The sequence below is a fragment of the Mustela nigripes genome, chromosome 12 (genome assembly GCF_022355385.1).
Source record: "Mustela nigripes isolate SB6536 chromosome 12, MUSNIG.SB6536, whole genome shotgun sequence".
NCBI lineage: Eukaryota > Metazoa > Chordata > Mammalia > Carnivora > Mustelidae > Mustela > Mustela nigripes.
The window spans coordinates 494,640-516,702 of NC_081568.1; the positions used below are offsets into that span (position 1 = coordinate 494,640).

The 22,063-nt window shown below is 62.9% G+C and overlaps 1 protein-coding gene across 3 annotated transcripts; it reads right to left on the reverse strand.

Moving 5' to 3' along the window:
• Positions 1-2,542: 2,542 nt before the first annotated feature.
• BRD9 (bromodomain containing 9) lies at positions 2,543-22,016 on the reverse strand. Of its 3 annotated transcripts, none has more exons than XM_059416812.1 (16): positions 21,904-22,016; positions 21,088-21,302; positions 20,720-20,852; positions 19,271-19,331; positions 18,744-18,888; positions 17,011-17,121; positions 16,202-16,314; positions 15,001-15,133; positions 13,418-13,493; positions 12,484-12,579; positions 11,615-11,744; positions 9,341-9,452; positions 6,478-6,516; positions 5,180-5,279; positions 4,024-4,197; positions 2,543-3,209 (listed from the first exon to the last, which is right to left on the reverse strand). In XM_059416812.1, exons 1-16 carry the CDS (start codon positions 21,953-21,955, stop codon positions 3,109-3,111), a joined length of 1,791 nt encoding a protein of 596 aa, XP_059272795.1. In that variant the 5' UTR covers positions 21,956-22,016; the 3' UTR covers positions 2,543-3,108. The 3 variants fall into 3 exon arrangements, with proteins under 3 accessions (XP_059272795.1, XP_059272794.1, XP_059272793.1); XM_059416811.1 differs by having other exon boundaries at positions 16,202-16,317; XM_059416810.1 differs by having other exon boundaries at positions 16,202-16,377.
• Between the last annotated feature and the right edge of the window lie 47 nt (positions 22,017-22,063).

Here is a 22,063-nt window from a genome sequence, read left to right on the forward strand (position 1 = left end):
CCTCTCTGCGGGGCAGGGAGCTGGGCCACGAGGCTGGCGCCAAGGCTACTTCTGGTCTGGGTCTGCCCACCTGCTCCTCCAGCCCAACACGTCCCAGGAGATCTCAAGAAGCAAAGCCTCCACTGGGGGTGACAGGGACGCTGGTCCTGGCGGCCTTGTCTGAGCACAGGAGCACCAGAGGAGATGGGGCCTGACACGGGGGCCCTGCAGAGTGAGGGGGCCAGAGGCCGGGTCGCCAGCAGTGGGAAATGTGTCGGCAACAGGGCCGCAGGTCCTGCTCCTGGTGCGCTGCTCAAGCCGCCGCGAGGTATGGTCTTCTACCTCGGAGAGCTTTTTGGGAAATGATGAGCGACCTCTCTGCCTCCCGCCCAGAACTCGCTTCTCCAGACACCCCTGTGTACAGGCTGCCCCGTGGTGGGGGCCTGTGTGCCCCCCAGCTCAGCAGACCCTGAACCAGGCTGCTGCGGGGCGGGGCCGGGAGGTGCTAGCCCAGGGCACCCCGAGATTACAGGCAGCGGGGGCCTCCTGGTCGACCCAGGGCCGTGACCACCACAGCCACTCACGTCTCGAGAAACGACCTTCCCTCAGAGACCTCTCTGCTCCGTGAAAATGACTTCAGAACCTGCCAACACCAGACCTGTTCACCACAAAGACTCTGAGAAGACAAAACCAGAGCCAGCAGAGCCACAGCCCCCTGCCCGGGGCAACCAGGATCTACCCCACGCACAATGGTGTGTCCAGAAAGTCAGACAGGACACGTGTGCCACGGGGGCCTCCCGAAGCCCGTGATCCCGTGCGCACACACTGGAGACACCACCTCCTGGAAGGCCAAGCCTGCGAGCAAGGCAGAGCCGGACAGGTGGGCGCACACACGCCCGCACAGACGCGCGCACACACGTGCTGACACATGCACACACGTCCCGACATAAACGTGCACACTTGCAGGAGGACCTGCGCACAAACACACCCGACACGTGTGTGAACTCTCCCCGTCGCTGGTCTTGCTTTGAGTGTAGCTTTCGGCGGAGAAAGAGCAGGACCAGCCCCAGCACCCGGCGCCGTTCCTGCAGACCGCCTCTCCCCAGCGCGGCAACGGTGTGGGTGAGGCGCCGGGGTCCTGCCATGCGATCTGTGGCCAACGCCTGGCCAGTGTGGCTCCTGGGGACACTCCTGCTACCCTGGGCATCTGCTCAGTATTCTGACCTCCCAGTGCATCCGTGGTTCTGACTGGGATCCCGCCGGCTTCCCGGAGCAGAGAGCTCAGTGACAGGACCCAAGCCCCAGGACTTCCGTGGCGCTGACGTAGCCAGCAGCAGCCTGAGCCCCGGCGGGGTCCGTGGAAAGGGCAGAGGCCCCTGGGCCCAAGATGACACACTCACGTGTAAGAACTTCAAAAGCGCTGTGCTGCGAGGAGGCGGCCACGGGGTGGGAGAGCCCACCACGAGGGGTTCCGGGCAGGAAGTTCACGGGAAACAGAAGTGCAGCATTTACGGGGGGCTGCTCTCGGGGAGAGGCTTTGCTTTCGGGCCGAAAGAAATACTCCCCAGTTAACAGAGGCCTCGGCTGCACAACACTGCGAGGGCACCAAACCACTCAGATGTGCACTTGAAGGCAGCCAGTGGCTAATTTTACGTCACGTGAGGTTTCCTGAGATCCTCGCCCAGAGGGCCCTCCTGTCCTGAGACACCGCCCTGGTCCTGCCTCCCGTGGGCTCGTGTCTTCTGAGCGGCAGCCCCTGGCTCTCCGGAGGCCGCGCCCAGGGTCCAGGTGTCCCCAGCCTCCCAGGCCCAACTGCCCGTCTGCGGCTCCGGCCTACGGGCAAGAGGCAGCGGCGTCTCCGGCGGTGGGCACAACTGCTGAGGCCCTCAAGGCGGAGAGCACTCCCTTCGGGTGGGTCTGGGGCTCTGGGCCTCCTCCTGTCTCAGCAGGTCCCGCAAACAGGTGCCACGTCCACATCAGAGGCATGGTCGGGAACCGCAGTGCGGGACCACAGAGAGGCAGGGGCTCAGCAGGGCAAGTCCAGCCCCAGAAATCGGGGCCTCATCCTGCCCACAACCTCACCTTGGGAGTCCACACCACGGTGGGGAAGAGATCCCCACTCCTGACGTCCTGGCAGCCGGGGTGCTGAGGGCAGGCCTGCAGCCTGCCGGGGTGTAGGCTCCGTCCCCCCTCACTCCTTGGCCAGCACTCTGCCACGGCTGCTGCCTGACACCTCGCCTGAGCGACGCTGGGCTCGCTCCCACCGACGGCCATGAGGGGCCCTGCTCATCCGGCAGGCAGCGGTGCCCGTGGGCCGGGACACGTCTCAGGCACACACACATCCTCTCCCCCAGGATGGAACAGAGCCCCCAGTCTGGTTTTCAAAAAAGGGACACGAGCAAAAGTACTGTGGGGTGGGTGAGGTCAGACGTTGGGGGGTCAGGCCCGGGCCAGACGCAGAGGAAGGGGGACGTCAGCACCCCAAAGGGACACGGTCGAACTCCTGTGGCAAAGGCTTCGCTACACGGCCACCCAGAGACGATACTCAGGGCGCTACCGGCAATTACACGCAAACCCTCAGTCCTTTATTGAGTTCTCTGTGTTCTGCAAATGTAAACACGCATCCAGTAAACACAACCGGAGTAAAAGGTCTTCGGACACAGCTGTGGCCGTGTGGCCTTCCAGCAGAAGGCAGGCCTTGCCCAGCACAGGAACCAGCAGCGCGGGGGCCTGTCTCGGGCCAGGAGGGCGCTGCCCTCCGTGACCACCTCCGGAGACGCAGTGGTGTGGGGGGCAGGGCAAAGATGCAGGAACCCTGCCACAGGCACGTCTGCTTCCCAAGGGGCTTCTGGGAAGGGTGCTGGGGCAGAAAGGTGCCCCATGGGCGGGCTGACAGCTCAAAGCTCGGACGCACACGGGCTCAGCCCCACCTGGCCGCACACTGTGTGATCTCCACTGATCAGGACTCTCAGGGCGCTGCAGACACACTGGGTCCGTGCGCGGCCGACATGATACCGCAGAGGACCCCACACACACCAAAAGGGACAAAATCAAAGTCTCTGTCTCAAGACAAAAACTCAGTCACGCGCAAGTAAAAAAATTTACAAAAACAGAAGACTATCTACAAGGCTAGCTCTTCGCGGAAGCCGCAGCTTCTGGAGACTGAAGGAATTCGTACGGGTCGTGGGTCACCTCCGGCTGCTCCCCGACACTGAGGCGAGAAGGACTTCCTGCAAGTGTGGGGAAGACAGGGCGCTCACACGAGGGTCCGCACGCACGCCACGTCTCAGACGCGGCTGAAAACGTGTCCCTGCTACTGCGGGCAGCCCGAGCCGCCGCCTCCCAGGGGCCGGGCCACCCCCTCACCTCCCCGGCCTGTCAGCTACGTCTGTAGCTGATAAGCACCCCCTAAACGCCCAAGAGGTGCTCTGCACAGTCAGTGCCCAAATCAGAAAACTGGAACCGTAGCACAGGCTGCTCACTGAGCAAATTCAAAATGTCAGGGAGCAACACCTGGTCCCCTTCCTGGAGGGGCCCAAATCCTGCAGGGTCCACGCACCGACCACCCTGTCACCCATGGAAGAGAGAAAGCCACAGGCCAGGGAAGGTCACCTGCTCTCCCCAAATCAGGGTCCTAGAAGAACAAAACACTTCTCAACACCCCATTTTAGGACTGAAAACGGGAACAGCAGGAAGAAACAAACATCCCTAAACTTGAACTCGACCTGCCTGTCAGCATCTGGGGCCTCGTTCTGCCCCAGGGGCCTTGGGATGTGGCCAGCTGGGGCAGCTCCGGACATAGGGACAGCCAGCATCTTATGGCTAAGTCCCACAGCGCCTAACAGAGTGACCCCCATGCAGCTGCCTGACGAGGGAGAGGTTATTTCAGAACCCCAGGGGGCAGGGGGCATCCTGGAGAGGGAGCAGGGCCTACAGATCCTGGGGGCTGGACATGCAGCCCGTGTCAGCTCTGAAGTGCCAGGATTGCCGGCGGCCGGCCCTTTCCCAGGTGCCACCAGATGCTGGGGCCTGGGGCCGCCTTACCCAGGTGGTGCTGGTCCCTGTCGGAGGGGGAGGTGTTGGACAGCGAGCTGAGGTTGGAGGGGGGCCGGGAGCCCCCGCGCTCTGCCTGTGCCTCGTGCAGGTCCTGCAGAAGCTTCGCGGTCTCGTCCAAGTTCAGGTGGCCGTCATCAGCATCCAGCTCCTTCTTCACCTTCCCTGTGCAAACAGTGCAAACGGACGTCAGGCACCCAGCGGCCCGGCCAGCGCCGCACGCCAGCCCGGTCTCTCCCTCACTGCCCTGCACGCGCAGGAGAGACATGTGCAAAGATGTTGACCACAAGGAAGCTCGGGGGACAAGGCAAGACGGCCGGAGTGGACAAGAATCCAGAGAGCTGGGGCGCCTGGGTGGCTCAGTGGGTTAAGCCTCTGCCTTCGGCTCAGGTCATGATCCCAGCGTCCTGGGATCGAGTCCCACATCAGGCTCCTTGCTCAGCAGGGAGCCTGTTTCTCCCTCTGCCTCTGCCTGCCTCTCTGTCTGCCTGTGCTCGCTCCCCCCCCCCCCCCCGATAAATAAATAAAATCTTAAAAAAAAAAGAATCCAGAGAGCTGTTTCACAGAGCTGTCGTCCCACCGGTGTCAACAAGCAGGGAGCAGGACAGTGTGCTCGAGGCCAGGACAGGGCACAGGCCAGAGCCAGTGGGGACCGGGCTATGGCAGGCTGAGGTGAAGATGGGCTGCCTGCGAGCTCCTAGGTCCAGGCCGAGACGGACCTGTGTGTTGATGGTGGGGCACAACCTGGCCAGGGAGTTCACACAAGTCTGCAACAATCCGCGGGCTAAGTCTGCAGAAGCTGTGGCCCAGTGGGGAGACTACGTCCCCCCGCACTGAATGTGGCTTGGGACCACCTTAAGAACACTCAAGCAAAGCACAGACAGGGTCCGATGGCTCCACGCTGCAGACGGGCTGTCAGACGAGACCTAGCATACTCCAAGGCGTGCGAGCCAACACCGTGCTGACGGCTGAGCTCTGGTCTGGGGGGAGCCAGGGCATCCCGAGGACAGCACCCAGGCTCCTGGAAGCAAGGACATCAGCCCCGTGCCCCCGGGGACCGCGCTGCAGACCAGGGTAGCACCAGGGACAAGAACACAGGGTGTGCTTCCGCCCGCCCGAAGACATGAGCAAGCCCAACGCAACGTACCCAGGGAGCCGAGCGCGGAGATGTCCAGAGAGGCGTCCGAGTAGGACTTCATCGACATGAAGTCCAGGACGGAGCCGCCGTCACCCAGCGAGTCCCCAGCCTGCGGGAGACAGGTAGAGACCAAGCAGAAGAGAAAAAACGTCACTGAGCAGGAGTTAACACCAGCCACGGAGTCTGCAGGAGCGCCCGTGTCTGCAGCCGAGGGTTGGACAGGCCTGCTCAGCCGTGTCCACGCCAGGAGGCCAGCCAGACCACGCTGTCCAGTCCACACCGCAGCCCACGACCACCAGGGGTGAGTTCAGGACTGGGTGCCGCCGAGGGACCGTGTGGCAGGCCCCTACGACAGGGAGGCGCCCGCGCTACTTCTTGGGACCGCACCTGATGGCACGGTGGCCGCCCAGCCAGCATGTCCTTTGTCCTCCTGCAGCCGCCCCAGGCCCTCCCGACCCTGTCCCGTGTCAAGCCCCTGCTCTGCACCATCGCAGAAACCGCACGTGCTGCCCAAGACCTACTCCCCAGCACGCACAGACTGTCCATGCCCGTCTGCTGCTCAGGATACACAGACATGACCGCCACCGTGCAGCTGCTTTTAAAATGGACGCAGAGGGACCGACTCTGGTATTTTAAGGGAGACAGACCACCTAAGACCCCAAGGACTTTGGCGTCTGCCAGGTCACACTCCGACCCTGGTGGCAGATCCTGTCCCTGCTGAAGTTACTGCGCGGAGACAGCATGCTCCCCGCCGCAGCTTGGGGGACAGCTTCTTCACCACACGGTTATAGCGCAGGAAGCCCGCATCACGGCAGAGGCGGACGTCTGCGGGCCTGGCTCGTGCAGGCCCATTTCCCCCGCCCCCCACTCCTCCTCCACTCCCCAGAACCTGAAGGCTCACACGGGGTCCCCACCAGCCTGGACAGCAGGGACAGGTGTCCACCTGCACCCAGAGCCTCACAGGGACACGGGGAAGTTGGAAGCTGCGGCTCCTGCTACTGAGCAAGGAAGGGGTCACCAGGCCTATGAGCCCTCTCCCGTCAGACTCTCTGGGGCTGGTGTGAGCCCCCTTCTGCTGGGCTGTCTTGTCCAGGTGACCCGCTAATTCGCTGCTTTCTCCTTTCACAAGAGCCGCTCTCTGTGCTCGGACACTAACTCCTCCACCAGGAGGCGTTACAGTGACGACTCTGGGCACCGACACAGAGCCTGGCGGCGGCCGGACACCAAGAACCAGGTCAGGGGCTGAACGTGACCGCTGCCCAGAGACACTCACACTTGGGTTCTCACCCACACGCCGTACAACCCACCTTCACTTCGTCTGGAGGCTTCGCCGGAACATTCCGCCTCTGTAAATCAAAACAGGTCAAAAGTCAGTTTTTCCAAAACATTTTATAAAGAACAATTCCTGCCACGTACACACAAGTGAGCTACAAACAATTCATTCGCTGCTGCTGGGGACGTCCCTGTGATGCTCCCGCCGTGCCGTGAACCAGAGCTGGGTGGCGCCCGCGTCCGTGGAGCAGAGACGGAGCGAGGCAGCCAATGTGTGCCGTGGGGGGCCGATGCACACGGCCCCCGCTGAGACCCCCGCTGGGCTGAGGGCCCCGGGCGTCCCCGCATGGACGGAGAGCAAGGGAGAGCGCACCCCGCCTGCTCCTGCGGTGCCGGACAGCTTCCAGCACCGTACCCTATGTCTCTGGGGCAACAGGGGAGACACGGCAGGCCTGGCAGTCTGAGCAGTACCACCTCCGGCGGCCGGGCTACGGGGCCGCTCACCCTTCTCCTCAGGTGCGCAACACCGAGAGGCTTGACGCTGGAACCCAACTGCGTGACCACAGCCCGAGCAGGACGCAACGTCACCTGGGGCCACCACCATGGGACCACAATCTGTGGGGACACCCAGCCACATGTGACCCCGTGTGGCAAGCACAAGCCCAACCTCCCTGTCCCACAACCTGGCAGGAGCATCCCCTAAACAGCCTGGCTGCGTGCGCCGGCTCCGCAAGCGTTCGGCGGGCGGACTTCCGCATCCGAGACCTCTGCTTCGTGCCGATGCTGTGGACACCCACTGGCCCTGCACTATTTCTGAACGTAAGCCGGCCAGTGAGTATTGCCACCATCGGAGTGTCCTGTGCCAAGCAGCACAGAGACCGCTCAGACACCGTGCCCAGGGCCACCCCAGGACCGGCTTCCAGACCGCAGTGCAGGACAGCCCCCGAACACTGTGGCCACACCGCGGTGAAGAGGGAGCGTTCACCAGCCAGCGGGGCCAAGTCTGGGGTCGGGGGGGACACTGCTCCTAGCAGGAGCTCCACAAATCCGGGGGGATAAACCCAACTGACCCTAACCCGTGCACAGGCAGACGGGACTCTGCGGGGCCAGGCACGCATGGGGACACACGGCCCAACTCCACCCGCCAGAGCAAAGCCCTCACTGAAGCCGGGGGACACCCCAGAAGGGCCGTTCCTTAGCATCAGGGCCAAACTCACCCAACTTCAAGGCCACCTAAACCCGCCCCGACAAAGCTTAAAAACCAACCCCAGGAGACGAGGCAACTCACAAGGACTCTGCCAAAACGAGCAGCGATGGTCTTTAACGGACCACGACAAAGCCAGCACCAGCCTTGCCCAGCGGCCATGGGACGTGATCCCAGGCCGAAGTTTAACTTTCTGCAGCCAACAAAAATTAACATCCGCACACAAGTAACGGTAACGTATCTTGGACTAAAAACGTTTCTACTTTAACGTCCGACCCGAAGAAACCGAAGAAGTACTTTCGCGGTTCATCTCCTGCAGCGGCCGCTACAGCTCTGCTCGCAGCTCGCGTTCCCAGCACGTCCGAGTCCCGACGAGCCGCAGTAAGGCTCACACCAGCCGCTCGTGGCTGCCGGCTGCTCGGTCGGCACAGCCCACACCGCACGTGCGACAGTGCGGCACCGGGACCCAACCGCCGCCTGCAAGCCGAGGGAAATCGGCTGCCGGTGAACGCAGCAGAAGGGACAGGGGAGAGCAGAGCACGCGCGAGGCCACCGTGGGAAGTATTAGAAATCGGTCCGAAGACCAAGAGGAGATCAGGCGCCCGGAGCCCAGCGCGGACGCGAGAAGTCCCAGGCAGAGCGAAGACGAATGCAGCCCCAGGTGAGAGGTTCCAGGGCAGCAGCAGATGTGGACGTGGCCCTTACCACGTCACGTGACTGGGGCCACGGCTCCAGAACCTGACTCCACAGGAGGGACAAGAGTGACAAGGAACAAAGCGTTCCAGACGTGGAACAGGTCCGGACCACTGGCACCTGTGCGGCGTCCTGCACAGACGACGGACGGGGCTGTGGGCAGAAACGGCGCTGGAGGAAGCGGCGGACACGCGTCTCCCGATCTGCCGGAAACCCCACGCAGACGGGGGCGAGAAGCTGGGCAGCCGGTGGGCGCAGTGCACGGAACAGCACAAGCCATGAGCAGCCGCGCGGCGCTACACGGGCCCCAGTCAAGAAGCAACCACGACGGGGCTCCGTCCACATCCCCCAGAGGCCCAAAGAGCAAACATGCGGGGCCTCGCCGGCCACGGAAGGTCGGTAGCACACCCCTCCTTTCTTTGCTTACAGCCTTTAAGGAAAGTAGAAGAACACGCGTAGCTCACGGGCCCCCATCTGCCGACCCCCGACGGGCCCAGAGGACGGGGGACAAGCGGAGAGCAGATGAAAAGGCCACAGACACTTCAGAGACTGCGCTCAGGCACCTTCTCAAGCGGCCGGGAAGACGCCCGCTATGATGCCAGACCCAGGGCAGATGGGCTCCAAAGACACAGGAAAAGTAAAAACGTTTTCCGGACAAAAAGGAGCCGAGCGAATGCACCGTCAGCCGAGTCCAGAGCAGAGGACGTCACGCAGGAAGGTTCTTGGGAACGAAGGAGAGCGCCAGCCAACGGAGAAAATCGCACGAACCCCAAGTTCTCCCGGCCGCCAGAAACCGCGAACCTGTGCTCCACAGAGACAACCTCTCTTGTTTTCAAGCTTTTCTGAAGGGAAGTTAGGTGCTTGCAGAAAAGCCACGAAAGGGAAGAACGAGCAAGGGCAGGACGGCGTCCGTGGGACGGGCTCCCGGGACGGCAGCGGCGCCCAGGGCGAGCACCGAGGGCGCGTGCAGCCCAGCATGGCGGCCGGCGCGGCACACCCACCTGCCTCAGCTGGAAGAGCAGCCGCGAGTGGTCCCCGCCCGTGATCTGGTCCAGCAGGTCGTCCACCAGTTTCCTGCTGTAGCTCCCAGCGTCCTTCACGAACTCCTGCAGGCTGGAAGGGCCGGGAGAGGACACCGTCACACGGTCGCCCCGCGCTGCCGCCTCCCGCTCCGCTCGCCAGCGTCGGTGGTCCTGGGCCCAGTGCCCGCCCCTCAGCCGAGGCCCCGCGGGCAGGCCTGACCGGGAGCAGCACACCTCCTGGACACGGTTTCGGGGAGGGGTCGGGAGTCTTCATCAGACCTATAAAGTGGCCCATGACCCAAAAAGGTTAAAAACTCCTCAAAAGAAGATTTCTGAACACAGCAAACAACCGTGTCCACGCATCTGGCGGACCCTTAACCGCGCGGGACACTGGGCGCAGGAACTCCCGAGCCCCGGGTCACCCGGAGCAGCCGACTGCAGACGCGGACACGGGCGGCACGGACTCCCGCCTCCTGCGCACCGCGCCCGCACGTCCACAACGGAGCCAAGGGCCGCGCGGGCAGGACGACGAGAGAGAACGCGGCTCACGGTGCCGCACCAGGGTACCGAGCGGAAAGGCCCCGCGCGGAAGCGGACTCGCACTACTCAGAGCCGCTCCAGGGCCAGCCGGGTGTCTTGCGCTACTTCCGTGGAAGGAGCCTAACTTTATAACTCTTTTTCTGTTTGGATTTAAAAACCGAAGTCGACTGAGGAGAGGCGCTCACACCGGGGAAGGAGGAGAAGCGTGGGAGCAGGTCCCTGCTCGTACAGCCTGGAGCTCGTTTCGATGTTTTGGTCACATGAATGCTGAAGAAAGTAAGTAAATAAAACCAAAATGTTTCAAAAAGGAGGCAGAGAATGAAAGCCGAAGTCCTAGCATCCAAGCCTGGGCAAAGGCTCTGCAGGGCTCCCCGCTGCCTGAGCGTCACGCCGCCCGAGTCTCCACCAGCAGCGTTTGAGAAGGAACCACCAAGCTGAGGTGTGCAGGGGGGCAGGGCGCAGCTGGAACCCGCCGGTGCGGTCTGCACGTGCCCGGGGACAGCGCACACAGGGAGGTGACATGGGGATGCCAGCAGGGTTAGCGTGGTCTGCCCACCTCCCTGCGCTGCGCACACGACTGTGACTGTAGCCATCTGGCACCCAGAGTCCAGACGTGTTCCAGGAGCAGGCGCCGGAGAAGGCCACCACGGTCTGAGCACCCTGTGCCACCCAAACGGAAGGTGGCTGTCGTTCCCGGAGCGCTGTGACAGGGTGGTGGCATGAAGGAAAGGACCGCCACTCAGGACACTGTCCGCGACAACACATGCCCTCCTGCGTTTTCCGCTCCTACTCTGATCTCACGAAAACCTGGTCAGGCACTCCCTATCATGAGGACCAACGATTTTTTAAAATAGATTCCGTATTGTTTCAGATCAAACAAAAATCTAACATGGAAAAGGTCCATTTCTTAGAGGTTGGCAGAACTTTACTTTCCTCCTGGACAATCACGAAAATTCTGTAAGCGTAACCCACTTCTCGCAGGCACACACAGCCGCCAGTACACACGAGAACGAGCCTATGGACACAGTCCTGTGTCTCCGGTCTGAAAAGCACATCTCAACCACTGTGAGGGGCCGACTGTGGCCCATTCTCCTTACGCTGGACTCCGGCCCCAGAACCTCAGAACGTGACTGCGTCCGGACCCAGCGCCCTGAGGAGGTGGTAAGTCAGAGTGAGGTCTTCAAGGAGAGCCCTGATCCATCCTGACTGGTGTCTTTAAAGGAAGCAGACAGCAGGACAGACTCACCCAGAAGGATGGCCACATGAGGACTCAGGAAACCACGGCGTCCACACACCAAGGACAGGCCGTAGGAGAACCCAGCCTGCCCACGCTTGGCTCTCAGACCGCCAGCACTCAGGGCCACCGCACGGCAGTGCCCGGCCCTCCAGCCATCAGGCCCACGGGGCTTTGTTCCGGTGGCCCAGGCAGACCCGCGCAGCACAAAGCTGCATCGTAACAAAGTCACGACGTCCACGTGACGCGCACACACAGGTCACGCGGCCCTCCTCTACGCCAAGCCTCCATCGTCACCAGCTTCCGGTGCTGGCCACCTCCTGAGCTTCAGGGTCAGCCTGCAGGCCCCCGAGGAGTGTGGGAGACCGCTCGGAGAGCTCGGCTGCTCAGACCTGCTGCTGGCGGCCGTGACCCCCCCACGTGCAGAGAGACTGCCCGCCTGGCACTGGGGACCACCCCCGCCGCCCAGCCCTGCTCACCTCAGCGCACACTGCACGCCTGTCTCGTCTCCGTAGGCAGAGTAAAGCAGCTCGGTTTCATCCGATTTCAAGTCGCCGAATACGGAATTGTGCGTTGACAGTGCGGTGGTGGCACTGGACAAAAACGTTACTGAGAGCACAAGAGGGAGAGCACAGGACGTGAGATGCCCCCAGCATGAGAGGCGCCCCAAGGCTGCGCACCCCCTGCCCTGCCGTCCGTGCTGCCTCCTGTGTGTGGCTGCCAAGCCCTGCCACACCCTCACTTCACAGCACAGGAAGCGTGGGCACCAGGCACCTGTGCCACCGCAGACAGCGCTGGGGACGGAGCCTGCAGAAAGACGTAGGCGCCCACCAGGGGCACGTCAAGGGGGTCAGAAGATCCGCGTGCCCTGAGGGAGGCATCGCTGGCACCCCCACGTGAAGTCAGGGCTCCAGAACGGTGCTGTGGGGAGCACTCCCGGCCTCTCCCCACTCAGGGCCAGGAGGACCACAGCATGACCAGGAAACATCCTGGACGCGGCCAGCTGTCCCCTGGGAACAGAACGGCTGCTTGCCCTGACACACCCCAACCAGCAAGCTGGCCCCGACCATCTGGCAGACAGAAGCAGGCGCATGGATGCCAGTGCCGCGCCCCTCCCCAACTGTGCCCGCCCCATGCCCACCGTCACTGCCTACATGCCCCGCGTGCCCCTACCCGGCGCCCGCACGGCAGCCTCGCTCGCTTCCTCACCCCTCCCTGCGGGCGAGCTGAACTTCGCCGCTCCTTCAGAGCCGGCCCTAAGCACCACGGAGGGGGAGGGCCTCGGGGGGAGGGCCTCGGGGGGGAGGACTCCGGACGCACGCCCGCCCCCACCTGCCCACGCACTCACCTTTGCCTCTTCTCTCGTCTTTGAAGCCCAGCGTGGTGAAGCCGGGGAGCAGCTTGCTGGAGAGCGAGCTCAGGTCCACGGGGTGGGTCTCCTCCTCTGCAAAGGGGACCAGGCTGTGAACGGGCGGCTCCCGGCCCCCAAAGTGCCACACGAGGGCACGTGACAGGGAGCACCGGGACTCTCCACGAGACCCGCTAAAATCCAAATTACAGAAGCCACTACAAGTCTCAAACCTTCACTTCCTCTCTCTAAGCTAGGAGTGACCGGCCCGTCTGTCCTCTTAGAGAATGATGGCACTCGTGCCACCAGAGGCGGCAGATGGCCAGCGGGCACACGGGGCACCCGTCGGAGAAGGCTGAGTGAATCGGCCTCCCCAGCGCTGCACGAAAAAACGCTGCCAGGAGCCCCAGGTCGGGGGAGAGGTCCCACACCCGGGAGGCTGGAACAACGGAGCATATTTCGTCGTCCTTTGTGTGTGAACAAATGTATCCCCGTGCAAAGTGAGCTTGGCTCTTCTTCAAAGCACAAGCCTTCGAGGCACTTTTCTGAGATGCAGGAGTGTGCCAGCGCTGCTGGGAACACGCAGCTGAACGGGTCCATCTGTGTCTCCTTCGAGGTCTGCCTTGCACGATTACCAAACGGGCTATTTCTCTAGAGCTCCCTCACGCCGGGGACCGTCGGGCAGAAGAGCTCCGACCAGGACCTCTCCCCCATGGACGATGGCCTGCTGTCCATCCATCGCGCACAGGTCGCGTCAAGGGACATGAACAGAAGCATGAAACCAGACAGAGCCCGTTCTCTCGCGTCACTACCAGGGCCACGCTCTGCTGGGAAGACGCTCAGACCGGCCACGAGGCTCTAAAAGCCCCAGCGGTGCAGAGACCAAGAGGAGCGCATGGCTCACAGCCGCCCAGCCCTGCAGGGACCCACGCACCGTCAGCGTCCGGCTCGGCCGTGTTGACCACGCTGTAGAGCAGGCCGCCGTCCCCGTTCTTCCTCAGGTAGCCCATCTGCAAGAAAGCGCAGCTCAACGCCGCCCCAGCAGCCGCCGGCCACGGCCGCCACGGAAACACCAACCAGATGAAAGCCCCCCGGCCCGACCCAATGGGGGGGATGCCCAAAGGCCGCGAAGGTCCTGGCCTCCGCGAGGAGAGGCTCCGGAGGCCCATCTCCTCCCTCCCGGACGTCCTGTCCAACTCGACCCGTGTGCAGGATGAACTCAGGCTCCCTGGGACCCTCCTAAAGGCGCCTCTGCAACCGGACGCTGGACCCAGAGACAAGCACTTTACGGGACATCACAACCAGAACCAGAGGAGCGGGAACGAGACCCTGGTCACCTGGGTCGCCAAGGGTCGTGTCAGGGCAGAGCCTGGAGGCTCTCTCTAAACCACGAGGGGCTCGGTTCCACTTCAAGACCATGCACCAAACCAAAGCACTCCTCCTCTGCAGGCTCCCGGGGAGGTGCAGGAAGAGGGGCCCCTGCATGTCCGTGTGGGGCACAAGGGGAGGGCAGCCTTCGGGCCGGCGCGAGTGCAGGGCTGGGTGGGCCAGGGAGGCAGAACAGGGGTCCGGCGCCACTGACCAGGTAACTGGCCAGGCTTCCCGCTGCGCCATTCCAACAGTGAAAGGGAGAAGAGCGAGGTGGACGCAGTGCCGGGACACTGGCGGTGTGCGTGTGGACACACGCTTCCGGCCAGTACACACAGATCAGCACGGGGTCTTCCTGATGCCACAGAGGGCCCCACCTGGTGCCCATGGCTCCCTGACGACCCCAGGGCTGGGCACTACAGGGGTGCAGACCGGCGGGCCCAGCAGCACACCACCATGAGCTACACACGGAACGCCAACCTCCGCACCAGAAAGGCAGTACAGGAAAGCTGACCTCAACAGGTCTCATGCAGCGTCAGCGATCCGAGCTCTTCGTGTACCACTCAACGTGCATTTTAAAAACTTTGCATGGGAAAAGGACGCACACTAATGGTTTCCACGTATGCTACGCGTTAAGACCGGACGTGCCAGCCCTAGCGAGAGGCACCAGGGTTGACGTCCTCTCTGGCGTTGATATCACAACTACCCAGGAAGAGACTTCACGCAGCACCCTGGCCGTCTCTACTGGACATGCGGGTCTGTTCCTGCAGCAGAGGGCACGCAGAGGACGCTGGGACCTCGCCCTGAGCCCAGCAGCTGCCGGGATGGCTCCCACGGCCCACGCCTGGGGCACACGGAACCCCTGGGCACTGCAGTGACGTGGAGACGGGGGCACACCAGGAGGAGGTCCTGCTGCAGGGCAGAAGCCTGGCGGGCACAGCCTCCACCAGCGGCGATCATCCCTCCAAAGGGTGAGGCCATCCACGGGTGTCCACACGCGAAACACGGCTTCTGAGAGGGTCCCGCCTTCGAGGTGCCCCCGGAGGCCCCCTGCCCAGAGGAGATGAAGCCAGGGACAAGAACCGACACGACCCTGCAATGCCCAGCGCATCAGCAGGACGCAGCCCCACCCGGCCCTCCCGCCGCTACCTTGCCCCCTGGGAGAAGCCGGCTGATCCTGTCCCGAGCCTCGTCGGCCGCGTGCTCCACCAAGGCCAGCACGTGCTCCTCCGCGGTGCTGTCGGTCAGGCTGCAGGCATTTCCTTCCGGCTCGAACATGCAGCTACGGGGCAGGAACAGCACACGAGTCACCAGGAGGCCGGGGTACGCACTGCTCCCACCTCCCTGGGGCCAGTCCCTCAGCCTCAAGGCCACCAGGGGCTGGCGGCACGAAGCACACCTTAACCCCATCCTTTCGGCACACCAGGCGCGTCTGCTAAGAGCAAGACGAATCCAAATGGTCAGGAGATGGTCCTCACCTGCAGTCACTCTAAGAGCCACTTGATGGGAGTCTTACTACCTGCCCGGAAGCTCACAGACCTACAGTGTTACTTGAGGCACCGTCAGAAAAGGGGCAGAACTGTGTGGAGGGCAGAGCACCCACACCCAGTGTGAGCGAGGGACATAGACCGTGAGGCCCCAGGGACATCCCAAGCCTCCAGCTCGTGGCCACGAGACCCATGTGAGGGAGTTCTGTACTGCAGTCAAGAGTTGCTGGGTATAGCACACGAGAGAGTGGCCTCTCCTGTGAAAGATTCTAGAAGCAAATGGATAGACCCCGTCTATGGCGCCGTGGCAGCAAACCCTGCCTGGGGACCCCGCGCCTACAAGAAGGCCCTCTCTCTGGCCTGGGTGTACAGCTGCAGGAACAGAGGGCTGGGGCGAACAATGAGAAAGCAGCACAAATGCCACACACTCAGCTAAGTCCCAAGCCAGGGATGGCCAGGCCAGGCCACCAGCATGCATCCCGCACGGGAGGGAGCCTCTTGGGAGTGAAGGGCCAACAGTTATTCACAAATGACATGCACGTGAGAAGAGCTATGGCCAGACAGGCTCCGGTGACACACCTAGGACAGAGACCATGTGGGGCGGCAGGGCCACCTGCCTCCGGCATGTGATGTCCACCAGCCTGACAGTGACTCTCCGGCAGGACAAGTCCAAGCTGGTCCAGGCTGCCTACCGACCACCTGGGAACACCTGAGGCGAGAGCTGGCCCCAGGCCCCGGGGGAGTGTGCGCTCCCCAGAGGCTGCGCCCGCTGCTCCAAGGCCATGGGCTCCGGCACGGGCTGCCCCTCGCCTGCCGTCCCGAGGCATGTGTCCCACGCACCACGCAGACACACTTCTCTTTACCTGATGACTTCTCTACTTGGCCTTTTGGATTTCCTGGCAGTTTCTACTTGTACGGGTGCCACTTCAGGAACAGGCTCCTCGACGGCTGTGTCTTCGCTGCCCAGAAGAGCTGCCTGCTGAGAAAAATCCATGTCCTGCATAAACGACATGCTGCGCTTCAAAGCTAGCAGCCGCTCCTGGAATCAGAAAGGACAGAGCAGCAGGGCTTTAGCTCTGCCTGCCGGCCAGGGCGCTAAGACGATGGGTGGGGTGGGGGGGCCCGCAGCCTCACCTGGCCTGACAGCTGACTCCGCCGCGCTACCGTGGGGGGGGGGGGGTCACAACACAGGTGCAGCCGACTGGCCGGGAGCGCCTGAGGCTGGCCAAGGGCACAGGCCTGAGGGCACAGGGGCCGCACCTCACCTATAGGCTCATCAGGCACAAGGTACTGGTCCTAGATGGGTGAGGCATGCAACCTGGCTGGTGGGACAGATCTGGGAAGCCAGGCCGGATGGCCAAAGTCCCGTCTGGATTCAGTGGGCAGCCACGTGAAACAAATCATGGGCCGCTGCAATTCAGTGCGACAAGATGCCCAGGCTGAGATGGACATATCCAGAATTTCCACCAACCCTACAGGAGAGCTTACAGCTGGATAGTGAGCAGGAGGAGAGGGGGAGTGCCTGGAGGGGAGGGTGGCCTGGGACGTCTACGCTAGAGCAGAGGGCCAGGGACGGACGGGGGTCATTCACTGGGGGTGAGGTTCTGTTCAGGCATAGAACACAGAGGAGAACGCTCGTTTCTGTGGCTCCTCGCCGCCAAGGGCTTCTTACTTTGCTCATCATCTTAAAGCCCGCGTGGAGGATCTTCTTGGCTAACTTGTAGTACACGGTGTCTGGTCTGTTGTAGGTCATGGCATTATCACACATCAGCTTAAAATCTGCCTGAAAAGGGAAAAAAAATCGTATCCATCCAATGTGAAACGCCACCAAGACATAAACTGGATTCCTGTCAAGAGGCTAAAAGTGAGGGAAGGGCACCTGGGGGGCTCGGGGGTTAAGCCTCTGCCTTCGGCTCAGGTCATGATCCTAGAGTCCTGGGATCGAGTCCCGCATCAGGCTCTGCTCAGCGGGAGTCCGCTTCGCCCTCTCTCTCTGCCTGCTTGTGATTCTCTCAAGTGAATAAATAAAATCTTTAAAAAAGAGAGGCTAAAAATGAGTGGAAAACTAGATTAGGCTCTTCAGTTTACGAAACGGTTTCTACACCTTCAAAAACGTTCGTAATTGTTCACGGGTGTTTCCCCGCAGACCGTGAGAAGCCAGCCAAGCCCCGCATCCTCCTGAGCGGGACACACACGGGCTGTGAAGACAGGGCGGCCCCCGCTCTCCCATTCCGGGAGGAACTCGGATGCAAACGGGAACGAGAACGCACAGCCACGTTCTTCCAGTTAAGGCCAAGGGAGGAGCTGAGACCCGAGCACAGTCGTGTCCTCCATCTCTGGGAGTTCTGCACGGAGTCCAGCATCTTGCCTCCAGGAACTGCTCCAGAGGCGCCCGAGCAAACACTTCAGCCCCAACAAGGGGACTCTTACTAAATACCGGACACTAGAAGTGAAGCCTGGGAACTTCAGTGTTTTGTCACCAAACTACCTTCGGCATACGCCTGTCACAGAGGAGTGAGCCGTTGGGCCAGGCGACACAGGGCGAACTCTCCTGGCACCTCCCAAGCCCTAGCACCAGCCCCATGCCAAGGGCTCCAGGGTTGGGCCTGAGGCCATGAAGCCCGCGTCCTTCACTGGCCCCGAGGTACCAGTGTGAGGACGCAGAGGAGGGAGGCAGACGCTGCTCACATCCAGGACGGCCACTGGGCAGCAGACCCAACTGGGACCCGAGTTAGTAAAGTGGAGGGCTTGTGGGCTGCCGTGAGCCATCTGCCTTGGGGGCAGTGCCGGGTGCTCTGGAGGAAACCCCACCCCGTGCACCACCCTTGTGTGTGGGCTGCTGCCACCGCTCGCCAAACCCTGTCACGACACCAGGACGTAACGTAAAGAGCCAAGCCTTTCAAACTGGACCAAAACTCGGAAACCTGAGGCCCTTTCCTAAATGACGATTGCCAAAGCTGTCCAGCGCTCACGTTAACCACCCCTCCGTGTTTCAGAGCCAAGACGCGTTTCCACGGCAGAAGTGGTAGCAAGAACAGACGTAAGAACTACACACTCAGCTTCTGCAAGAATTTATTGTTCAAAAACAAAGTCAACTCCCAACTGCTGCAAAATAAAACTCAAAATTAGGAAAACTGTGTTTCTGGCTCACTCCAAACCAGACCAAATCGACACACTCCGGCCTGAGCCGGCAAGTTCCCGTGGCCACATACGGTGGGGCTTCCAGAAAACATACAGAGGACATTTCAGCCAGCCCATTCCCCCCGTGCTGCGTGGGTGACCTCAGCCCAAATGCGCCAGTGCCCGCAGAACCTCCAACTGGAGAGCAGCTAAGGCGGACAGAGTTCACTGGGCGTCGGCGCACACAGCCTCAGAGCAGCCGTTTCAGGAACGGAGACTGTTTACCTTAAATTCTGTGACCGACTTGTATTCGTTGGCTACAATCTTGTCCTTCATCGTGCCGAAATCCATGGGGTGTTTTATTATCATGGAGTAACCAGGAGCAATTGCATCCGTGACAGGAAAAGCAAAAAATCCATGAGGATCTTTCCTGAAAACAAAAACAGCTTTACGCAAATTGGGAAAACCATACATCTCGATTTCCAAAAGATACAAAACCCCGCACGGCAGAAACGTCACACGCCTCTCCGAGTTTTAACCTGCCGTCTTAAAGATAAAAAGCAAAATCTACCTGCTCTAGAGCTGCGGGATTTTGGAGAACTGACAACTCCCCAGCCGCCTTCCTGCCTGCAGCCAGGACACCTGTATCGTGGCAGCCTTGACCCGCCCGCGCTGACTGGCCGCGGGGGCTCTCCCTGCACACCATCCGCGCGTGCCTGCCCGCCGCCCCCCCACACGGGGCGAGTGTCTGCTTCACAGCCGCAGGGGCAGCAGCACAGCTCAGGGGAAGACGCCCTCGAGCGACGCTTTACCTCTGGAGCTGGCGGAGGAAATGCTCCAGCAGCTGCTGGATAGGCGTGCTCTCGTGCTCGGCTGGCGACCCAAAAATAGAGAGAGACGAGTCGGGAGACTGCGGCGTCACGTCACTGGAGAGCTCCCCCCACGGTGTGTCTCCAGCGGCTCCCCGTCTCACGGTGCTTCAAGTTCCAACAAGAACTGGGAACAAGCATCGACCAGACCCAGGCCCGGCCCCAGGAAGCCCAGCGGGGTGGGAAAGGACCTCCTTGTCAGCATCCGTCCCAGAAACCCCTCGGAGCTCCAGCACCCTCAGCACAACAGGGGAAGACCGCTCATCGGCCAGGACCGTCCAGGTCACCGCCAGGCCTGGCACATTCCAGACACGGCACAAAGACGAGCACTAAGGCTTGGGACACAGGTGGAGCTTCACCCGTTATCCTCTGGAGAGTCCTAACGCTCTGGTCACGCTGGCTGCTCACCTGTGAACCAGGCACAGCAGCACACACGGCCCTGGGGCTCCCGGGAGCGCATCTGCTCACCGTGCCGCAGCGCCTGCCGGGTGAACCCCACTGTCTGCGTAGGTTTTGTTCTCTCGGCTGGGGCTACGCGTGGGATCCTTCTGCCTGATACCCACCGAGGGCCACACCCAGCCCCCCAGCCCCTGACAGCCAGGGTGCTCGAAGGAACCAGGGCTCCGTGGGGAGACGGCTGGTCCCAGGCCTGAAGCCCAGAAGTGCAGACCTCAAGTGGGTCCTCGACGGCGACAGTGACCAGGACAGACGTTCAGACACACACGAGGGAAGCACTGCACGTGAGCTCAAACGAGGGGTCGCTCAGACTAAGCTCACGGGGGCCGGCGACCGTCCGCAGACGTGTTCATCCAGCGAACGGTTTCACGCCTGACCTTCTCTGTGCCCCACCATGCCTCGAGGCCCTGAGTCCACCACGGCAACGACCCGCACAGGGCACGGGGCCTGCCAGAACACAGCAGCCCCCACAATGATGCAGCACACGCCCCCTCCCGAATCCTAGCTAGTCAACCCCAAGTCAAGGAAAGAAACGACCTCCCATCAGCACCTCCTGACTGTGCAGGAGCCCAAGAGAAGTGACCGCACGGACCAGAGGGTCCCAAGCATCTCGGACCCCTTCCTTTGGAGGAGCTGCAGCAGCCCTCGCGACTTCTGACAGCCCCCGGGAGCGCCAGCGTCCCCCCCTCCACACTGAGCTCGGGACTTTAAAGAGGAGCGGAACGGGGAGCGGGAGCCGGCCAGGCCCTGCTCCAGGAGCTCGAAGGGACAGTGAGAACTCGGCCCCGCTGCGCTTCACGCTGAAGACCCAGCGTCCCCTCCTCCCCCTGCTCCTCCCGAGAGGCCGAGGCCGCAGGCCAGCGCCAGCCCCGCGGCACGGAGCTAAGCGGAGGCGGTAAGCGGAGGCTCGGGAAACCGCCCCAGCGCCACACTCACCGGCCTGGGTCCGGCAGGCGCGCACCGGCCTGTCAGGGGGCGGCTCCACCTCCACCTTCTTCCCAGGATCGAAGTCCTCGGCCTCGCCCTCCGTGTCCCCGTGCTCCTTCTCCCGCTTCCGCTTCTTCTCTTCCTGCGAGGCAGGGTCGGGGCGAGAGCGACACCAGCAGCTGCAGACGCGGCTCCCGTGACCAGGAGGCGCACTTCTCACCGCAGGCTCCCCCTTCACGCCACCCCCAGGGCTCAGGCCCGAGACGCCCAGAGAAGGGGAAACACAGCCCAGGACCTCCGGGTCTGCGTCCCACACCCGCAGCACTCGCCGCCTGCCCTCCAGGGCCTGGGGCCGGCGCGCGCCCACGACCCCCCACCTTTCTCTTCCTTCTCTCCTCGTCATCGAGGTGCTTCTCCTTCTCCGCTTTCTTCTTCTTCTTCTTCTTCTTCTCTCGGTGCCGCTCGCGCTCGTGGTCGGACCTGTCGTCGTAGTAACTGGAGTCGTGCCCAGACCCCGAGAGCTCGGTCACTTCGCTTCCTCCGACCTTGAGGACCAGCTTCAGGGGCTTCTCCAGGGGCTTGTCTGTGTAATCTGCAGACAGAGACGACCCTGCGTGCTCGGGCCGCGCACGGCCGCCCGCTACCTCCCCGGAGCCGGGCGGCAGGGCGGGCCCCTCGCACGGGTGTGACCAGGCCAACGCGCAGGTCCCGGGAGGTGGAGGGACTGGCCGGCCCCAGGCAGCAGGCAGGGCGAGGGCAGAACCGTCCAGGAGGGACGTCGGGAGGACAGCCCGGCATGGCTAAGTGCTGTCCCCGCTGCGCGCGGCACCGGCCTCCGGGAGGCCTAGAGGGAAGCAGCGGGAAGGACCAAAGCGGACCGCGACCAGGAGCCCGATGCCCCGTCCCTAAGCTGCCGGCTGGGCGCACCCCGCAGCAGGCGCAGGCGCCCCCCACGCGCGCGCGGCCGCAGGGGCGCGCAGAGAGGCCACGACGGACGCTCCGAGACCCGACAAGCCGCGGAGCTGCTCGGCTCCTTCCTTCCGGACACAAGACCCAGCGGTCGCCGCGGACCTCGGGACCCTGTGCCCGGGGCCACCCCGCCCCCCGCGACCACCCCGCCCCCCGCGAGCCCGGACCCTCCCCCGCGAACGCCCCCCGCCCGCCCGCGTCACAAAGCGCGCCCGCCGCCTCACCCTCGTAGGACGAGCGCCACTCGGTCTTGTGCTTCTTGTGCTTCTTGCCCATGGCGGCGCGAGGCCGGGGCCGGGGCGCGGGGCCGAGGGCAGCCGCGGGCCGGGCCGGAGCGTGGCCGCCGCCCCCGCGGCCCTGGCTCGCCGCCCGCCTCGCCCGGCG

Bases quoted from the DNA above. Each gene is read 5' to 3' on its own strand.
- BRD9 (XM_059416810.1), bottom strand. From the start codon at position 21,955: ATGGGCAAGAAGCACAAGAAGCACAAGACCGAGTGGCGCTCGTCCTAC. The intron at 20,853-21,087 runs GTGGGGGGTCGT...CCTGCCTCGCAG, and splicing joins AGGAGAGAAGGAAGAGAAAG to GAAGAGAAGAAGCGGAAGCG. The intron at 16,378-17,010 runs GTAAGAAGCCCT...TTCTGATTCCAG, and splicing joins GCTTTAAGATGATGAGCAAA to GAGCGGCTGCTAGCTTTGAA.